Raw genomic sequence first — 20,189 nt, forward strand, 5'->3', positions numbered from 1 at the left:
ACGGCGCGCGGTGCGGGGACGCGTGGGACTGCGCTCGGCCGTGCGCGCGGCCCGTCGGCTGGGGTGCGCGGTGACCCGACCGCAGGCAGGTGTGAGGGGATGCGGGGCGCGAGGACACGTGCGCGCAGGTGCCGGGGCTTGGCGCCAGGGCGGCGGGTGGGGGAAGGGCAGGGCGTCCAGGACCCGGGAGCGCCTGCCGCTCCGTGCGCACCCGACGCGGTGGTGCGAGGGAGGGCCACCCCTGTGGCTATGGCTTGGGTGGGCCTGCAGAGGCTGCGGTGCAGGAAACGCAGGGCTCTCCATCTGTGACCCTCTGGGATCTGGCCTCTCCTCGCTGACCCCACTCCAGGCCCCCGCCACCCGGCACCTGCCCCAACCTCTTCCGGTCCGGCCAGCGCTCCGGCCCCATTCCTCACGTGGGCCCCAGAGGATGCTTAACCACTGGCCTCTAGAACCAACTACGGCTCCCTGTCGCCCTCAGATTCGTGTCTAAACTCGGTGCGTGTTTCTGGATCTTCCCTATCCGTGCCTTCCTCCTGCCGGCCGCCTCACTGCTTCCCAGTGAGGCCCCCTCGCCCCTTCTCAAACATGCCAGGCTCCTGCCCGTCTCAGGGCCTTGGCCTTCGCTCTTCCCTCGGCCTGGAACGCCTTCCCCTGCATCCTTTGTCGGCCAGTTTGTAATCGCTTATTTATGCTGCAGCTCAATGCTGTGCTCAATGGATGTGTGTGGAAAGAATGACCCTTTTACTTTTACTGTGGTGGTTTGGGGAGCCGTGGGCACCCCCAAGCTTGGGAACCTCAGGTTAGGAGGGAGGCCTGCCTCATCTGATGAAAGGCGTCCTGTTGGAGCAGATGTCCTGGAATCACTAAAAGTTGGGGTGACGTGTCCCAGGTTGGGATACTGTGCAAGAGTGTCCTGACCCCCCAGGACAGAGCCTCCCCAGCATCGGCCCTGTTTAGGGAGCTCACGCTGTGGAGTCCAGTGTGAGAGGCAGGAGAGGACTGCAGTGTGGGAGGTGCAGGGGCAGAGGACGGGGTGGGGGCACTCTCCCCCCCCACCCCGTCACCCTCCCCCCCCCACCGTCATGCTAATACACGATTAATTAGCGAGATTACTGAGCACTTACTATATGCTAGGCTCCTTTCTAAACACGGGCCCTCTTGTGCTTGCTGCAGGGTCATGGTTACAGGTGGACACATTATTCCCATTTTACAGATCAGCAAGTCGAGGCTCAGAGATGCCATTTGTCCCAAGCGAGGGGCTCAAGGTGGGCCTGGCTGCCCAGGGGGCTAGGCGTGTAACCTCTCATGATCCACCCCCACCAGCCTTCCCTGCCCGCTGTGCCCTCCCAGCTGCTTCCATGGTGACCTGGCATCAGCTCAGCCACCTGTGATTCAAGCAGGCTCCGTTCCCAGACTGTCGTGTTGGCCAGAGGCCCGGAAACCGCATCCCAGGAGGCCGTAGGCCAGGTCCCCATGGGACAAGGGGGCAGATCCCTTTCCTAGCCAGCAGAGTTCCAGGAGGAGGACGTGGGCTCCCCTCCCTCGTGGTTCCCCATCCTCACAGGGAGCCCAGCGCCCTCACACAGGAGTCACTGCTGCAGAGGCTGTGTGACCTCAGGGCAGTCACTTCCCAGCTCTGAGCTTGTCTCCCTCTGTAAAATGAGGCTCCGATACCTGCCACCCAGGGCTCTAGGAAAGCAAGCACTTTCCTACTGTGTGCCAGTAGGTCTGCGTACCAGGTCAAGCGCCAGGCTGGAGGGAGGAGACATGGCAGAGGGGGGGAGGGCTCGCCATGGGCCTGGGGGAGCAGACTTGTGAGATTATCACAAAAGGGGGCGGTGGAAAACTCAGCAGATGATACCCGGTACCCAGCCTAGGCTGGGGGTCAGGGACGCTTTTCCAAGGAGGGGGTGCTTGAGATGAGTCCTGCAGGGAGAAGGGTGTAACCAGTGCGGTGGTCAGGGTTTGAACCTACTTCCTGCCTGTGGAACTGTGGGAGACTCCCGTGCAGCCTCAGTTTCCACATCTGTAAAATGGGGACCCAAACAGTACCCATCTTCTAGGGCTGCAGAGACCCCACTCAACGATAGAGGGGGACATCATTGTCCTCAGTGTCCACAGGGGGACACCAGGGCGCTCAGTGGCTCTGCCCAGCTTGCATTCATTGCTCTGGAAGGAAACCTGGCTGAAGGGCAGGATGAGGTCTCGAACACTGCCCGCCTCAGGACCTTTGAACAGCTGTCCCCTCTGCCTGCAGCGTGTTCCCCCAGCCATCAGCCTGGCTCACCCCTTCCTGACTCATGGCTCCACGCTTTGCCTCCTTCTGTCCCCTCTCTGCCTCCTCGGCACTCTCTCCAGTTAAGACACTGTGTAATTTACTGATTTATCCTGTTTATCGTGGGCCCTGCCTTCTTCTCAGCCGCAGCTCCAGCAGACACAGAGTAGGCGTCCAGTAAGTACTGGCTGAATGAACCAATAGTCCAGTGACATTGAGGCCTGTAGGTTTTGCCCCTGGAGGTGGAGGTTCTGGGGGGTCTGAGTAGGGAGGCATCTACCTCTGCCTGAAACCACTGTCTTGTATTCTCTCTGTCCACGGTCAGCATCAACCTGCTCTCTGTGCCAAGAGGGAGCCCGGGGCCACAGAGTAGGTCCTCAGCAACCGGCTAGAATGTACACATTGTCATTGCTGTTCCGTTGCATTTAGCGAGGGGAGGGAGGTGGGCTCAGCGGCTGGGTGGCCTCTCCCGGCCCAGCGTCCCCACTGGGATGCTGCCGTGGGGGCCGAGGGGGACGTGGGAAGGGGATGCGGCCAGGGGTTCCAGCCTCCCAGGTGGTGGGGCAGCAGTACCTGGTCGCCAAGGTTACGACCACCTGTGATGGGGATGTTGCCATGGAGACAGACCCCCTGGGAGGAGAGGGTGGCTCCAGATGGGGGAGCCGTGGCAGGGGCAGGGGGCCTGGAGGTGGCTGCCAGCCCAGGGGGCTTCCCTAACCCCCGTGTGTCCCTCTGGGTGGGAGTGTCGCGGGGCCATGGCTCTCCCCGTCGTGTGTCCTCGTGCCTGGGAAAGCCAGCAGGAACCCTTAGGTGGCAGTAATTATTTCTAAAATTAAAAGCTCTTCTCTCCTTCGTTCTCTGGCGAGATGTGCAGGACTGGCGGTCAGGGCCAGGGGAGGATGGGGTCACATGGCCTGGGAGCCTCAGGTGTGGCTTGCCCTCTGTCACGGGAGCAGAGCCCTGGATTTCTGGCAGGCCAGAGAGCAGAGGTATTGAGGCCTTGGGCTCCAGGCCCCTGGGGCTGTGCTGGGTCCCCTCAGGGTGACCTTGACTAATGACCTAACCTCTCTGAGCCCCAGGAACCTCATCTGTAATGTGGGAATCACAGCAACTAGTACCTCGAGGTTGCTGGGAGGATGACACAGGCCTGTATGATTCACAAGTCTGTCTGCCTGATCCACGGTAAACAGCCTTGAGTGGTTGGTTAGCTGACGGTATTTACTGAGTCAGCATTTTCCCGGGCTGTGCAGGGGGATGCTGGTCTCCAAATGCGGCTCCCGCCACAAAAAGGGGCCCAAAGCCAGACTGCAAGGCAAACATCACAGGACAAGCTCCGAGGGCCCCAGAGGGTGGGAGAGGCCTGCCGGCAGAGGGCCCAGTGTGGGCAAAGCCCGCAGGGCTGCCCAGACGTGGCATTGGGGCCTCCGCAGCCATTCAGTGTGGTCAAGTGGGGGCCTTGCACTAGCCTCTTGTGCAAGGCAGGCCCTAGTCGGCAACTCCCAGGGTCCCAAGTAAGTGTAGGTCCCTGGTACGACGGTGAGAAACAGCGCCCTCCGTGCACCCCATGGAGCTTACTGAAACCCCGCTCTCTTCTGGTTGAATCGACAAATTGACCAATCTGGCCTCAGCCTGGGGACCCCACAGTGCTCCACCCTTGGGGCAGGTACCATTTTGACCCAGCTGAGGGGTGCTGGGGCCTGAATCACAGCAAGTATTTTCAGCAGGTAATTGTAATTCAGCAAGTAAATCTTGCAGCAGCAAGCAGCTTCAGATTTTGCAAATAGGGCCCATCTTAGTTCTTCCTTCCCAACACTTACCATTGATTTTGTTTTCCTGTCCTATCTCACTGTTCAGGCTCTCAAGTACAATGTCCAAGGTGACCGTGGGTGTCCTTGCCTTGCTCCTGGTCTTAGGGAAAGCATTCGTTTTTCCACCATTTACGGTGATGCTAGCTGTCAGTTTTTTCACAGATGGCCTTTATCAGGTTGAGGAAATGCCCTTCTATTTCTAGTTGCCACGATTTTAACCTGAATGGGTGTTGAATTTGGTCGGATGCCTCTTCTCCAGCTATGACACGGTCATGGGTTTTTTTCTCCTTTATTCTGTCGATGTGGTGAATCACATAGATGGATTTTCCAGTGTTAAACCAACCTTGCGTTCCTGGCCATGACCACTTGGTGGTCACGATGTACAATCCTTTGGATCCAATCTGGTGATGTTTCGTGAGGGGTCCTTGCATCTGTATTTGTGAGGGATATTGGCCTGTGGTTTTCTTTTTCTGCAATGTTTTTGACAGGTTTTGCTTATACTACCCTCATATAACAGGTGGGGAATACTCCGTCCTCCTCTGGAGTCCGAGGTTGGTTTGGTGTTATTTGTCCCTTAAAAGCTTCGGGATAAGTTCTGAAGGGTGACCCCAAGGTTTGGGGCCTGGGCAAGCGGGGGACTTGTGGGGATGGATCCTGGGATGAGGAAAGCTGGGGAGGCGGCAGGCGGAAGGGGGAGCATCAGCTTGGAGCACATTAATTTGGGGTTCCTCTAAGACACGCAGTGGGTGTGGATCTGGTGCTTTGGGGGAGACGGGGGTGGGGTGGGGTGGGGGCGCAGAGGTGGGGAAAGGAAACTCAGAAATTAGCGACAGGGTGGGGCCCAAAGGCATATCCGCCTGGATCCCAGGCTCCTGGTCAGCCCCCTCAGCCAGGAATGTTGTTTTCTCTCTGTGCTCTTCATTCCTGGGTGAGTCCTGACCCCTGCAGGCTCCAGTCAGCATGGCTTGGGGACGGGACGGGGTGGGTCAAGGAGCTGACCTGGGCCCTGAAGCATGAAAAGACATGCACTTTTCAGCAGAGGACATTTATTGCACATCAGAGCCAAGAAGCTCCCGGTCTGATGGAGTGGATGGGATGGGGTGGGGTGGGGTGGGGTGGGGCGGGGGTGGGAGGCCCCATTCCTGCGGACAGTGAGGGCTGCAGGCGGGCTTGGAGCTGGGGAGGAAGCGGGAAGCAGGAGGGCCAGACCCCCAGGGCTTCGCAATCCAACAGCCCCAGGGATCCAAGACCCCTCCCCCTCCCCCCACCCCATTTGCAAAGTCGACAAAAGCGTCTTCCTTTTACATCCACCTCCACGTCTGAGTCCAGGCGGAACTGGATTCCTCTCCTGCCTCACTGGCCAGCCATGTGGGGGGCTGCAGGGCTCTGCCGCATCACTGGTGCTCCAGGGTGGAGATGAGGGCTCCCCAGGTCTGTGGGTGGCAGGACCAGACCTGGTCATCAGAACGGGGGAAGCTGTTCCCTCCCAGCTCCTGGGGCCAGGTGGGCAGGTGGTTCCTTCCCCTGTTTGCTTCCCACCCACCTAGCTTTGGGTCTCAGTTTCTCACCCTCGAGGCAGCCTTCAGAGCACAGGAGGGATGTGGGGGGCAGCCCGCCCCCTGGGTTAGGATCCCGGCTGTGTGACCCAGTACACGTTGCTCAGCCTCTCTGGGCCTTAGCTTCCTCTTCTGTGAATGGGGATAAGGAAACGGTTCGGGGTGGGGGGTTGAGTGAACCAGAAGGTGTACGACAGCCCAGCCTGTTGCTAAAGCTGTTCTGGGGACGAGGCAGCTGTGGGGAGGGGCAGGGCTGACCCGTCAGCAATGTCAAGATCCTGTCCACCTTCAGGAGACTCTGGAATCTGCCGTGGGGCGGGACCCTGGGGCTCTCCGGCCGGTCTGGGCTCAAGGCGGGGCCTGCCGGGGCCTCTGGCGACGTCTCCCAGAGCGGGGCCTCACCAGACAGCACCTGGAAGCTGTGGGCTGTGCTGACCGTGGGCACGTGGAGCAGGACTGGCCCCCCGTCCGATGGCCGCAGCCCCCGCCCGGAGTTCCAAGGCCCGCGCTGACCGTGGGCAGGGAGCTGAAAGGGTGGGAACCGGGCAGGGGTCAGCGGGGAGCCTCCGGACGGCATGGTGGGCTGGCCGGCCGGGGATGCCAGGGATTTATACGGGGGGCCAGGGGGCGGAGGGGGTGGGATCAGTGTCACCGGCTCATTTCTCCCTCTTCCTGCTCTAGTCTCCGCCTCTGTGTCTGCCTTTCCTAGTCTCCCTATCTGCCTCTGGCCTTCTCTTTCTCAGGCTCCTTGTAAAATATTAAAATTTCAATATAACGCTGCAAAATATTAAATGTCTCCTCATGAAATAGTAAAATGTTAAGGATAGGCTGCCATCCCTCTTTCATCACCATCTTCAGTCCTGGGTCAGCAGGATCTTTCTAGACCCTTCTCTATATATTTCAAAGCATAGAAACATAAGATCTTCTTAATAAGGATCATCTTAAAGAAATGGTGTTACACCACGCACATACATACACTTGTATGTCAGGAAGTCTCAGTGACCTGTCACTGCCTAACAAACATCCCCCAACGTAGGGGCATAAAAATTTATTATTCCTCATGATTCTGGGTTGGCAGCAAAGTTCCTCTGCTGGGCTAACTCAGTGTCACCTGGGCTAACTCAGGAGGCCTCAGACACACGGCCGCCTCTGGGCGGTGTTCCAAGAGGACAAAGGTAGGAGCCGCAGGGCTCCTTGGCAAACTAAGCTCTGAATGCCACAACGTCACCCCTGCTGTATGTATTCTTACCATTAAACCGAGTCCCCAGATTCCAAGGGGTGGAGAAACAGACTCCCCCTCCTGCAAGGGAAGCTGCAGGGAATTAGTGGCTGCACAAAGAGATCTAGCTACCTCTCTGTGAAAAGTTGCTTTGTATTGATATTTGGCCAGAAGAACCCGAGTTTCTCCAACAGATCCCGCAGTGATGGGCTAGGTTATTTACGGTCTTTTACAAACGAGGTCATAGTGACTCTCTAGGGTGAATACGGTTCAGTGGAACAAGCTCATCTTATCCCCCTTTCTGGGGAGTTCTGCCTGAACCCCCAGGAAGTCAGGGTCTCCCTCTCTTGGGCCCCCGGAGCATCTTGTTCTCAGCCTCAGACTTGAACACAAAGATCTGTGCTCTTAACCAATTCCCCGTCCAACAGCAGCCCAGTGCCCGGCCACAGAGTGGATACTGGCTGACTTTTCCTGAGCTTAAAAGAGAAGGAATGGGACCTCAGAGGGGTTGGGACACTTACTCCCAGCCACACAGCAAGTGGTGCAAGGAGTTTGGGGCCCCAGACTTTGTGGTCACAGAGAAGTTTTGCACTCATCAGCTGGGAGGTGAGGGGTGGGTGGAAAGCGTCTGAAGCCTTTGAGGGCTGTAATGATGGAGCAGAGAGGCTCCGGAGACAAGCCTTGCTTTCTGGGCAACCGAAGCTGGGAGCTGGAAAGCCAGGTGTCCTTGTCCTTCTGTCCCGGCCCCTGGCTGCCCCAGGGCTCTAACGAGGTCTGATTAAGCCTCCAGGCCTCACTGCTCCCTCACTCCACCCCACCCTGGGGTCTGGACCCCTGGGCCTTCTGACCCCGAGATCTGGGTCTCAGCCTTTGTGTCTCAGCCTCAGAAGGGCAGGCTGAGTGTGTGGAGAGAACAGAGGCGCCGGCGCCCAGGTTCTCGGTCCCTCCACCTTGTGTCCCCCCTGCCGGAGTCGCGGTCCCCTGGCTGTTGAATGGGCACGGGAATTGCCCCCAAGAGCAGGATGCATCGGGTCGGATGCTGGCAGTTTGGGTGCGCCCGAGCTCTCCGTCACAGCCTTCCCCGGGGCTGTGACGCCAGCTAGCCCAGGCGCCCCCGCTGCCCTGCTGCTGGGGCTGAGGCCTCTGGCGAGGGAGCCGGATGAGGCGGGGCCGCCAACTGGCAGGGAAGTGGGGCGGGGGGAGGGGCACGCGGGGCTGGGCCGTGCGGGCCCCACGACTCATCCCCGGCAGCGGGGCCGCAGCAGATCCCGGGTCCCCGCGATAAGCCGGCTGCTTTCAGCTGAGCTGGTGGCGACGACGGACAGGTAGCGTGGGGGCCATCAGCCGGGCCCCCTGGTGCGGCGGGTTCCGGCGTGTCGGCAGCTGTCGGCGGAGGCCCTGGTCGGCAGTTCCCGCCGGGACAGCCCCGCTCCCTCCCGGCCCCGCTCGCCCCCGTGCCCAGCGCTCCTGAGTGACAGGCGGCAGACGCGCGCCTGCTCTCAGCAGACGGAGCCGTGGAGGCAGGGTCCGAACGAGGACGCTGGGTTTAGGAAATGGGGCCGGGAGAAAGCCCTGCGTCCTGAGGACAGGCGTGGGGACGTTCATGACCACGGCCCCTGGAGTCACCAGCTGAGGGGCGGGGGCGGGCTCATCCTCTGAGCCGAGGCGGGAAGCGGGTTGGGCTAGGAGGTCGCGGGACTGGGCGGACAGCAAGGCTCCGTGCGGTTTGTTCTTTGTGAGGTCACGGCCGTGCAGGGACGTGACAAAGAAGGACCCGGCTTTGGGGGACCACTCGGGCCGGCGTACAGAGGCACTGAAGTGACAGCGCCTGCCGCTGAGAAGGCCGGCTGGGGGGTCTGCATGGGCTGTGGCCCCGGGGGGGGCTCTGCAAAGGCTGCGGCCTCCACGTCCCGTGCCCTCACCTGGACCGTGCACGCTCAGTCACCTCCGAGCCCCCCAGCCCTGCGTCTGGACCCCAGACGGCGCGCAAACTCTGCTGGACGGACCGCATCCCCGGGGCCCGGGTCTCGCCAGAACACCGAGGCTGAAAGCCAGAGTCCAGGGCTCCTGGACACCTGAGGTTTGCAATTTTATAAAGAAAACACAAACATAAGCTATACAAAAAGGAAAGTTCCGTTCCTACGGGGGGCCCGAGTCCTGGGGGAGGGCGGCCCGGGCCGCTAGGCGTCTTGCTGCTGGATGAAGGGGTTGGGGATGGCCTCCATGCCGTCCTGCGGGCAGATGAGCACCACGGAGGTGCCCCTGCACACCACCAGGCCCAGCTGCCGCGTGTCCTCCGTGAGCTTGTACTGGTCGTCAGGGTCTGCGGAGGAAGAGGGGCAGCAGTGAGGCGGCGCGGGCTCAGAGGCTCGGGAGGACCAGGGATGGGCCTGCGGTGGGGGGATGGGGAGCGCAGGCCAAGGGCCCCACCCCCAAGCCAGCTGGCAGCCTCTCCCCAAGACGGACCACGAGGCTCAGGAAGAGCTCTGGCAACAGCCGCGTGCGGCCTGTCCTCCTTCTACAATGAGGACACAGCCCGGGGGACAGCGGAGACCGAGTTCTCAGATGGGTGGCAGAGAAAAACCCCATCTGCAGAATCTCGGAAGCCCTGCGGGGCCACCACTCACCCCCGTGCCAACGGGCTGTTCACAGTGGGGCGAGGGAGCCGGGGAAGTGGCGGCACGCCGAGGAAAGCTCTCCCGAGGTCACGGTGGCGAGGCCTCCGTTACCGTCACTGCACGACGGCGGGCTGGGGCGGCCCGACGTGGGGTGCGGCCCGCCACTCCCAGACCCCGCGGCTGTCCAAGCCTGCCCCTCCCCTCCCGGAACCGTGTGCATGCGTCAGGGCCCCCGTCCCAGGGCCGTCGTGGGGGTGAGGAGAGCCGCAGACTCAGCCAAGGAGCGAGGCAGGGCCCAGGTGGGAGCGGCCTCTGTCGCAGGCACAGCAGCCGCGCCTCCAGGGCTGCCCCGCCCGGGCCGGCTAAGCGCACACCCCAGCCCCCTCGGCTTTCCCTACAGCCCCACAAGGTGAGGCTGTCCTCGTCCAGAAAGTCGTCCGCCCAGGAGGCCAGGCCGGGACCCCAGTGTGGGGGGCACTGGGCAGACTCAGCGTGAAGAGGGAAGGCGAGGGCCACGCAAGGGGCCCCGCGGGGCCGCTTCCCCACAGAGAGGGCCTCTCCCTGGGCGCCCTTTGACGCTTCTGTGTGGCTCCACTAACTCTTCACCAGACTAACGTGTGTCTCAACATCGACGCTCCCCAGAAAAGACGCCCCTTCTCTCCTGGGCCTTGTGGTCCCCGTCAGGCTACGGTTGGGCTGAGCTGGGGAACGTGCTGGCTGACGGGCGGGGGCTGGGGACCTTGGAGGACAGGGAATAAGGGGGAGGGGGCCCTCTGTCAGCAGCCGGGGGTCAGCACACAGGGACAGCGGGAGATAAGGGGGCAGGACGAGCCACAGGGCAGCCGGCTTTCTCACGGCGGGCACAGCATCTTTCGAGCCCTGCTGGGCACGCCTCAGCCCCAGCGGGTGCTCAGTACTGGTGAGGAGTGGATCTGGAAAATAATCCACCTCCACCTCAGACCAAATCCTCAGACGATCGTCTACTGAGCCCCGCCAGGACAGCGGGAGACCCAACACATCTGTCAGCCATCGGATCCACAAGGCACCACGTTCACAGTCAGCAGTCGGGTGGCGGTGGAGCCGCTTTGGAACAAACAGTGAGGAACGCCCAGCGAGGACGCCTCCGAGCCCCACGGGCCGCACTCACCTCTCATGTACTCGATGGTGCCATCCAGCACGAGGTTGAGCAGCGGGTCAAACCCTTTCAGGATTCCACTGGCTTGTCGGAATCACCGAGAAGAGAAGAGAGACAGACGGGTGTAAGGTCAACAGTCATCCTGGGCAGATGCGAGCTGTGCCCGGGTGTCAGCACGTGAGACTGGGGTGCCCCCGCCGGTGAGGGGTCTCCCCAGCTGGATGCAGGTGTGGGAGCAGCCTCTCCAGGGACGGGAGACCACGGGGGAAGCAAGGGAAGGGCTCCCGGTTGGGGAGCAGTGACAGCGGACCCCAGAAGCATCACCACCACAACACAGTCGGCAAAATCCGCCTGCGCCTGTTTTGTAAACAGTTTAACTGGCACCTGGCCACGCTCATTTGTTAAATGTCGCCTGTGGCTGCTTTCCCGCTGCAATGGCAGAGTGGCGTAGCCGCAACAAAAGACCGTCTGGCTGGCGCAGCTGAAAATATTTCCTGTCTGATGTCCTACAGAACAAGCCTAGCAGCCCTGCCTGAGTGCGAGGCCCTGGCCCTCTTCCTCTCCTGCTCATCCGTCCCCTGCAGAACAAAGACCGTGAAGGCACCCACGTAGTGGGGTTACGGAGAGTGACAAACCCAGTAACACATCCAGGCACTTGGCCCTAGCCGGGCAGCCAGCCTGCACCCGCGGGTCTGCCCTCCTCACCAGGACGGGGGCGCTGCAGCAGGTGGGCAGGATGCTCAGGCAGAGCCAGCGTTCCCCCCCCCCCACCCCCCAGTGTGGGACGGGACCCACGATGGGACGGCAGTCTGTGCTCGGGCTGCGACAGACGGACGGCGTCATGGATCTCGTTAACGTCCGTGCGTCGGTCGACTTTCAGTACATCTAAAGAGAGGCTATGCTGGGCGGGCCTGACATGACAGGTGAGCCGTTAAAGGGATGGGCCCTTTCTGAAAAAAGACGATTTCAGAAATGAGACTTTCCTGCTGGTCTTGAAGACGTAAAGTGCAATGCTGTGGACAGAGTCCGTGGCAGGGGCGGTGAGCAGCCTCTAGGAGCCCAGGGGGTCCCTGGCCAACTCTTGGCAGAAAATGGGGACCCCAGGCTTGGAAGAGGACCCTGGGCCTGAGATGACAGGCTCTCAGAGACACTCCGTGACTGCAGCCTCCTCAGAGACCTGAGCCTGAGGCACCCAGAGTCTGGAACCACAGGCGCTGTGAGATAAAAACGTATGTTGTTTAAGCGTAGAAAACGAACACTAACGCCTTGAGAAGCAAGAGCCCCATCTCTCCATACATCCCAGAGCCAGCACAGTGCCAAGTGTTCGTTAAGATTCCGATCCTCACTGCATTGGGTACCTAGACGGGCAGGCGCTGTGTTTTTAGCCCTCTGATGCTGCCCAGTCATCCACATCTCAGGGAAGGAGGGGTCCGGATCACTGTCTTACAAAAGCAAGAAACTGGCGATCAGAAGCAGCTGAATAAGTGAAATGTTGACCAGGCTCTCACTAAGCATTGGGAACCCTGTTAAACACGTTACCTGGGGCTTCCCCGGTGGTGCAGTGGTTAAGAATCCGCCTGCCAATGCAGGGGACATGGTTTGAGCCCTGGTCCCGGAAGATGCCACATGCCACGGAGCAACTGGGCCCGTGCGCCACAGCTACTGAGCCTGCGCTCTAGAGCCCGCGGACCGCAACTACTGAGCCCTCGCGCGACAACTACTGAAGCCCGTGTGCCTAGAGCCCATGCTCCACAACAAGAGAAGCCACCGCAATGAGAAGCCCGCGCACCGCAACGAAGAGCAGCCCCTGCAGCTAGAGAAAGCCCGTGCGCAACAACGAAGAACCAATGCAGCCAAAAAATAAATAAATAAATTTATTTTTTTAAAAAAAGAAAAACACGTTACCTGCTTTAAACACTTTAATCTCAGTGCCACTACTAAAGTAGGTAGAGTTAATAACCTCTGACAAGTGAGGAGACTGAGGCTCAGAGAGGGTAGCAACTTGCCCAAAGTCCCACAGCCAGTGAGCTGGGGCTGTGCCATGGGCAGCGCTCCCCGCATAACCCTGCAGCATCCTTCCTGCCGTCTTTGCACCAGACTCCAACAGCAAATTCAGAGTTAAAGCCCCTCGATAACAGCATAAAGCCGCCAACTGTGACAGGTGCTACCAGGAACTTACAACAACAGGGGCCTGACCTGGGGTGGAGGTGTGGGGGTCTGGGAAAGCTCCGCAGAGTAGTCGAGAGCTCCCTGCATTACTCAGGTACAAAAAACGTTCATCCCATTACCCTGGAACAACCGTGAACAAGGAGACGAGATCTGTTTTAAACAAACCCTTAAGGCAGCTTGGTGGAAACTGACCATAGGGCCGTGGTTCGCAACTGGGGCAATTCTGCCGCCCAGGGGACACTAGGCCATGTCTGGGATGTCACGACTAGGCGGTTCCTGGCACTGAGTGGGTGGGAGCAGGACGGCCCCCAACGGAGAAAAATGCGGCCCCAACGTGAGCAGCCCTGAGCCTGAGGAACCCTCAGGACGACCCGTGAGGAGCTGGGACAGTCGCCTGAGTGAGGCAGGACCCACAGGAAGCAGAGCCGTGAATCCCAGCCACTGTAGCTTCCGGTGAGGTTGGGGACCCTTTGCGTGCCTCAGTTTCCCCACCTGCAAAAGGGGCGTAACCGTTCCTACCTGCCGGCGCCGTCAGGCCAGCACGAGGTGTCCAAGCCTAGCACTTAAAGCGCAGCCCAGGCATCCGTTATCGGTACCGCCGCCCGTTACTCCTCGTGGACCGTGGAGGGGGCGAGCGGAGGGGCCTCACCTTCTCGGCCTCCCTGGAACTTCACTCGGATCGTCTTGTCGATGTACTTGGACAGGTCCAAGATGCTCTCCTTCTTTTTCTTCTCTTTGTCCTGCAGGGGAAACAGAGCTCTGTGAGGCGGGGAGCGCGGCCGGACTCCGCCCCGCCAGCCCCGCCAGCCCCTTCAACCCCGCCAGCGGCGCCAACCCCGCCAACCGCGCGGCACGCTCACCGCCATCTTGCCCGGCCACCTCGCTGTGCGCAGGAGCCGCCGCCGCGCCCTTTGTACCCTGCCCCGCGCGCATGCGCGGAGAACGCAGGGCGCCTGCGCGGCGCGGTGCGCTGGGGCGTTGCTGGGAAACATCTGCCGACGCCTGAGGCTGGGACCGGGCAACATGGCGGCGGCGGCGGCGGCGGCGGCGGCGGCGGCGGCGCTGGCGCGGCTCGCGGCGGCCTTCCTCCTCCTCGCGGCCCAGGTGAGAGCGGCGCCGACCCCGCCGGCCTCGCCGGCCGCGGTGCCCCGGCCCCTCGCCCCCTACCCCGGCCCCGCGCAGGACCCCGCCCGTCCCGGCCTGGAGCCAGGTTAGGGGATCCGCGTCCCGCGCGCGGGCGGCCCGCTGGCCCGGGGTTCGGTCCGTGACCTTGCGGGCCTGTCCCCGGCCCGTCTCCCTTCCCCGCCTGGAAGTCCTTCTCAGCCACAGCGTCACCCGCTCCCGCCCCGGCCCCTGCTGGTCCGTCTCGGGGTCTCCCACCGCCGCCGGGGACGCCCCTCTCTGACTCCGTGGCCTTGGCCGGGGGAGTGCCCCTCTCTGAGCCTCAGTTTCCCCTTGAGTGCCATACTCCTCCCTTTCCCCGTGGTTGTGGTAAACTGTCGAGCGCGGCACCCAGTGTCTGGTAGTGTCGGGAAGCGGCCAGGAGCCCAGCCCTGGAGTGGGGTCGAATCGCCGCCCCATCTTTTGCTCCCGTGACCTTGGCAAGGGAGTTCTCCGCTTTGAGCGTCCGTTGCTCGTCTGCAAAAGGAAGATAAGTGCAGAGTCAGCAAAACGATGTAGGGGATCATGAGCGCGCAGCATGCTACTTGTTTGTCACTAAACCTTCAGGGTCTCCAGTGCTAGCGGGGGACCGACCAGGAAATGGCTGGTGTACGCTGTCATAAGCGCTTCTTTTATTTCCAAAACTTCCCTCTCCCCGCCAGGTTCCACAGCTCAGGAGATATCCACCCGCCCCACCCCCCACCCCCCCACATCCGCCAACAGCCTTACAAACTGGGCCGTTAACCTTGACCCTTCTGCTCCAGTGCCCCCAGCTCTGCTCCAGGCGGTCGGCGTTCTCCCGTGGCCACTTTTGTCCCCCTGAATCCCCAGTTCATTCTCAACACTGCAGGAGTGATCCCTTTCAAAGTGTGTCTTGTGTCCAGGTGCGAGCCTTCTGGTGGCTTCCTGGCACATTTGGGAGGCCTCTGTGATCTGGCTGTCAGGAAGCTTCCCGTTTCTCTCCAGATCTAGTGTCTTGAAGGCACTCTGCTCGCTGGTCTCTGTTTCCCTGAATTCCCCGGTTATGCTTCTGGTCTCAGCTTAGCTGTCCCTCCCTCCCAGAAGCTCTCTGGGACGCCCGCTCCCCTGCTGCTTTGCCAGCCCCCCGTATTTCCCCCAGCCCTGTTCACTCATCTTCCCCAGCAGTCTGAGCACTTGGAGGCAGAAACTTCAAGCTCTCCGGCTATTTCAAATGAGGGCCAAGCGATAGGAAGGCGGAGGATAACGGGAACACCACAGAAGGAGGGGCGCAGTTGGCCTAGTAATGCTTTTCAGAAGCAGAGGTGCCTGGGGGGCGATATGAAGGATGAGTGGGCATTTGCTAGGTCAAGAAGGTAGAGAAGGTTGTTGCAGGTGGTGGGAGCAGGGCCGGTGGTGTGAGAGCTGATGATTTTTTTAAAAAATAATAGATTTATTTATTTTAATTCTCATTGGGGTATAGTTGATTTACAATGTTGTGTTATTTTCAGGCATACAGCAAGGTGAATATGTTATAAATACGTATATCCATTCCTTTTTAGATTCTTTTCCCATATAGGTCATTACAGAGTATTCATAAGAATGCCTTGCGTATACAGTAGGTCCTTATTACTTGTCTTTTTTTTTTTTTTTTTTTTTTTTAACGTGCGGTACGCGGGCCTCTCACTGCTGTGGCCTCTCCCGTTGTGGAGCACAGGCTCCGGACGCGCAGGCTCAGCGGCCACGGCTCACGGGCCCAGCCGCTCCGTGGCATGTGGGATCTTCCCAGAAGAACCCACGAACGGTGGGTCCCCCGTCCCCTGCATCGACAGGCGGACTCTCAACCACGGCGCCACCAGGGAAGCCCACTTGTCTGTTTTATATATAGTAGTGTGTATGTGTCAATCCCAGTCTTTCAATTTATCCCTCCCCCTTACCCCTCGAAAGCTGATGATTTACTTGGAGACGGTGAGGGTCCACTACAGCTGTCGTGTAGGGTAATCCAATGGTGACACCTGAGGAAGGTGTCATCCAAGTGGAGGCCCTTCAGGTGCCCTTGCAGGGAAGGCCATGGGGGGAGCAGCCGTGGGAGCGGCTCCGGGCGTGGCGGGTAAAGGGCGGGCTGAATGTGTGGCCTCTCGGGCTGGAGCCCAGGGGAGCAGACTGTGCTGGTCGGAGCCGGGTGCTGGGACGTTTGGACTTTATTCCTGGCTGGCTGAGGACTTGGAACTTTACCCCTAGTGTGGGGAGCCAAGTAGAGTGTAGAAGCGAGAGGGAGAGCACCTGGGCCAGCCCTTCCCAGGACAGAACCCTGCGTGTGGTTCTTTGTGGCACCCAGTAAGGCCGGCTCTCCACGGGGCGGGAGGCTGCTTGCTCACAGCCCGAAACTCATTCCCTACCATTCTGTGACCCTGGGCGAGGGATTGGACCCCCTGCTCGGTTGCTCTAAGTTGTGCACATAACAGCCCACGTGGGGCCTGTTACTCGGCAGATCTGAACACATTGGTGTTCTCCCTGCCTGCCCCCTCCACCTGCTCCTTCACCCCTCCACTGCCCCCCTCCTCCTGCCCCTTCACCTCTCCCACTTTCCTCCACCTGAACATCTTTTTCTAAGCTTCCTAGGTACTAATTAGCCCCTTCTAGAATTCACCAAGTCAGGAAGACTGCTCCCTGTCTGGACCCCTTAGCTTCTTTCAAAGTCCCCTGACATGGATGCTTTCACCGTCACCCTGAAACATAGTCTCCCTAGGAGTTCCTGAGCTCGACATGATTGTGGCGCATCGGGAGGGTGCCTGTCCTCGGCAGCCCCAGCTGCTTCTCGTCTTCCAAACTGGGATGGGATGTGCTGGAACGGATGGCACTCACAGCCCTGGGCCCTTTGGAGGAACTTCTCCTAGCCCTTTAACTCCCCGGGGAGGAGACCGTATTCACGGCGAGACTGTGTTCTTGGGTGTTTGATACAAGCCCAGGCTTATTTCTTACCAGAAAGCCAGTTGTGCAGACTGTGAGGGGAGAGCTGTGAAGTGTGCCCTTGATGCTTCTCTGACTTTTAAAAAACAAACGCTTCTGGTCATTCCCATATTATACAACCGACAGTTTTCACCAGCAACTTGGATCCCATAGAGCAGGGGTCAGCGAACATTTTCCAAAGGGCCAGACAGTATTTGTGGCTTTTCAGGCCACATGGCCTCTGTTGTAAGGCCCCGGCTCTGCAGAGAGCAGCATAGGCCCTACCCTATGTTCAGCAACCAGGCAGACATGTTACGATAAAACTTTATTGACAAACACGGAAGGTGGGCCGGATTCGGCCTGGGGGTCGAGGGATCACAGAACCCCTGCAGTGGCCCAAGGTGGGGGGCAGGGCAGGGCTGACCTGGAGTGGGGCACAGGGCCGGGCACTGTACTTGAGGGCAGCCTGGTGGGGAGAACCCAGAAGAGGAGGCTCCTTGTCCTGCCTCTGGTCGAGGGAACGAGGTTGGCCAGGCAGGGGCAGGTGGGGAACGATACCGTGCTTCCCTCCCTCGAGCGCTGGTGGCAGTGCCCATGTACCCTGCAAACACGGCCTCACTGAGCACACCCAGCAGCCCATTCGGCTGTCGGCACCTCGCTCCAGGCGACAAACCAAAGTGCTGGGCAGGGGCAGTGGGGGCCCCGGTTCCTGTCCACGCTGGCAGCAGATGTGGGCCTGTGGGGAGAAGCTCCCGGAGCGGCTGGGCCCTGTTATGCATTCACGGAGGGCCTGGCCTTCTGAGCTGGTGTGTGCCCCAGGCCTGCTGTCGGGGCCACGGCCCCTCGGGACCCCGGCTGAGTCGGAGCGCCACGGCCTGCAACTTGGAAAGGCCAGATGGGGGTGGGGTCTGTCCCCGCACAGGCAGGCTACTGCCTGTTGTCACCAAGGGGTGCAGTCTCCGTCTCGGCCTCCAGGCAGTGCAGAGGGACGGCCCGGGGAGCCGGAGCGTGCAGAGATGGGGTCCAGTTGGACCCCTGCAGCTCCAAGAAGCCAAGGGGCTGGGGTGGGCCCGGGCCCCTGTGGGCGTGGCATGGCCGGGCTCCAGTCTCAAGGCCCTCTCTGGGACCCCTCCTCCCTCGCAGGTCCCACAGCCCCGGGGAGCAGCCCAGACCTGGGACGAGGTCCTCGTGGGGGCTCCGTAGACGAGCCCGGCCTAGAGGAGGAAGCAGCCCCGGCAGGGATGCAGCGGTCCAGGCAGGAGAGGGACGAGCAGGCAATGGGGACACTCGGTTCGATACTGGTTTCTCATGTAGATAAAGCTGCTCCCGGGCCCGGGCCTCCCCGCGGCCCTCAGCGGAGGGGCTGCAGTTCCGAGCACTCTGGGACCTGCCCCCGCCTCACTCTGAATTCACGCTCGGAGCAAAGGCCCCAGTGGCCTGTGCGCCCAGCCCGCCCTGTCCTCCGCAGTCAGCCAGCTGCCCTCGACCTCGCTCCGTGTCAGAGCGGGTAGGGACCGTGTGGGCTCTGTGGGACCCTCCACGAGCAGCCTGCTGCCTGGTGGGCCTGCGCAGGAGGAACCTGATGCCTTGTCGCCCTCCTGGGAGTAGTGGGCCAGGAAGCCAGGCACTTCCGCTGCCTGTGCCTGTCGGGAGCGCTGCTCTACTTGCTCGGGACGTGCTGGGGAGGAGGTTCTGTCGGCGGCCCGGGCCCTGCTGGGGTTGTGGTGACGCCATCTGTCATGAAGCTTCCCCTACCCAGAGCGGCCCTGCCTCTCGCACCGTCCACTTCTTGCCACGCGTCCGAGCAGGGGAGGTCAAGGTTCTGACCCAGGGGTTCCCACCAGCCTGTGGCCCAGCAGGCACTGGTCACGTGACCCGGGCTCCACCGCCCCCCTTCTGCCCTGAGCCCGCTGGCCTCGCTGGGTGGGGGCCTGTCGGCTGTTTTCCCGGGAGCCCATCGGGGAGCCTGGAGCCTGCTGGGGCACCACTGACTCTCCCCATCCACTTCTTGCCTCGTGGCAGTGGCGTGGGACTCTCGTTCCCTCTGTAGTCCCAGGAGGACTCCCCCGCTCCTGCCACTGGAGCCACAGGGAGGGGACCTGACACGGCCACTGTCAGCACCCAGGTCCCCCTGGGGAGGCTCGGCCCTGCCCTCCTCCTCGTTTCCCCCCTGAGATGTGACAGTCATACCCCATCTGTGCTGTCAGAGGGAGGGACCATCCAAGCCAGGTCGTGCCGTGGGCCGGCCCCACGTCGGCTCTCTGACTTCTACCCCCTGTCCAGGTGGCCTGTGAGTACGGCATGGTGCACGTGGTGTCCGAGACCGGGGGCCCCAAAGGCAAAGACTACTGCATCCTCTACAACCCGCAGTGGGCCCACCTGCCGCTCGACCTAAGCAAAGCAGTGAGTACCGGCCAGCGCAGGCACCCCCTCCCGCAGGCACCCCCTCCCGACGCAGCGTCTTGTCTGTCTCGCTCGCCGCCCTCCCTCCACGCCTCCCCTGGGTCTCCCGAGGGCCTCTGGAGGACGGGTCTTGCGGAGAGCCGTTGACGACAGAGGAAGGGCCTCTGATGGGAAACGGAGGTGGAATGTGTCCCCAGGGTAGCTCCCCGGACGCTCGGGGCCCCGGTTTCCTGGGTCACAAATGAAAGATGTCAGGGCGCTGCCGAGGGCCAGCCCCTGGCGGGGACGCCGGCCAGGCTTCCCCCGACAGCTGCCCGTGCTGGGCCGGGGCGGCTGGCGAGAGGAGTGACGGGAGGGGCCGTGCCCGGCCCCGTCTTGGGGAAGCCCGGACGCCCTGCTCGCTGCTCTGGCCTCACTCCTCCCAGAGGGAGTCAGGGGCCCCGTGCCTGGCTTGGCGGGTGGAAGGAAGGCCAGCACTCCCGCCCGCGCCTGTGCCGTTTGTGACGGGCTCGAGAGAGGCGGGGAGGGTTCCTGAGCACACGCTGCCCTGTACCGCTCCTGTCTGCCTCGTGCTCGGGGTGGGCGTGCGCTGTGTGTGCGCTGTGTGTGCGGGGCTGAGACCCCGCGGGCTTGAGGTGAAGCTGCGTAGGGGCGCTGGTCGCCGCAGTCGCCTCCGCTGACGCTCTCCCCGAGGACGCTGCGTGCCCTGGCTCCCCGAGCGGCTCACGTGAAGGCCGCCCTCCCGCAGTCTCTTCTGCAGGTGCGGGACTGGACCACCTCCGTGCTCTGCTCTGCGGCCGACCTCCCTGCCAAAGGCTTCAGTAACCAGATCCCCCTGGTGGCGCGGGGGAACTGCACCTTCTACGAGAAAGTGCGGCTGGCCCAGGGCAGCGGGGCGCGTGGGCTGCTCATCATCAGCAAGGAGACGCTGGTGC

At 61.4% G+C, this 20,189-nt stretch overlaps 2 protein-coding genes across 9 annotated transcripts in view; one reads left to right on the forward strand and one right to left on the reverse strand.

Moving 5' to 3' along the window:
• Window positions 1-9: 9 nt before the first annotated feature.
• SPPL2B (signal peptide peptidase like 2B) overlaps window positions 10-20,189 on the forward strand; it is a 30,448-nt gene continuing 10,268 nt past the window's right edge. For 2 of the 6 annotated variants that reach the window (XM_067033193.1, XM_067033196.1), the window contains exons 1-3: window positions 13,807-13,887; window positions 19,135-19,254; window positions 20,003-20,185. In XM_067033193.1, coding sequence (XP_066889294.1) covers window positions 13,807-13,887; window positions 19,135-19,254; window positions 20,003-20,185 — 384 coding nt within the window. Of the gene's footprint in view, window positions 90-13,783; window positions 13,888-18,214; window positions 18,359-19,134; window positions 19,255-20,002; window positions 20,186-20,189 lie in introns of those variants that run through there. The other 4 variants (XM_067033195.1, XM_059060363.2, XM_067033194.1 and 1 more) reach the window with 4 other exon arrangements.
• On the reverse strand, window positions 8,938-13,716 carry LSM7 (LSM7 homolog, U6 small nuclear RNA and mRNA degradation associated). 3 transcript variants are annotated; one of them, XM_059060405.2, is made up of 4 exons: window positions 13,644-13,716; window positions 13,433-13,523; window positions 10,627-10,694; window positions 8,938-9,184 (listed from the first exon to the last, which is right to left on the reverse strand). In XM_059060405.2, exons 1-4 carry the CDS (start codon window positions 13,714-13,716, stop codon window positions 9,042-9,044), a joined length of 375 nt encoding a protein of 124 aa, XP_058916388.1. In that variant the 3' UTR covers window positions 8,938-9,041. The 3 variants fall into 3 exon arrangements, with proteins under 3 accessions (XP_058916388.1, XP_058916389.1, XP_058916390.1); XM_059060406.2 differs by having other exon boundaries at window positions 10,627-10,698; XM_059060407.2 differs by having other exon boundaries at window positions 10,627-10,698; window positions 13,433-13,540.

This window comes from Kogia breviceps, chromosome 4 (assembly GCF_026419965.1).
Source record: "Kogia breviceps isolate mKogBre1 chromosome 4, mKogBre1 haplotype 1, whole genome shotgun sequence".
Lineage (NCBI taxonomy): Eukaryota > Metazoa > Chordata > Mammalia > Artiodactyla > Physeteridae > Kogia > Kogia breviceps.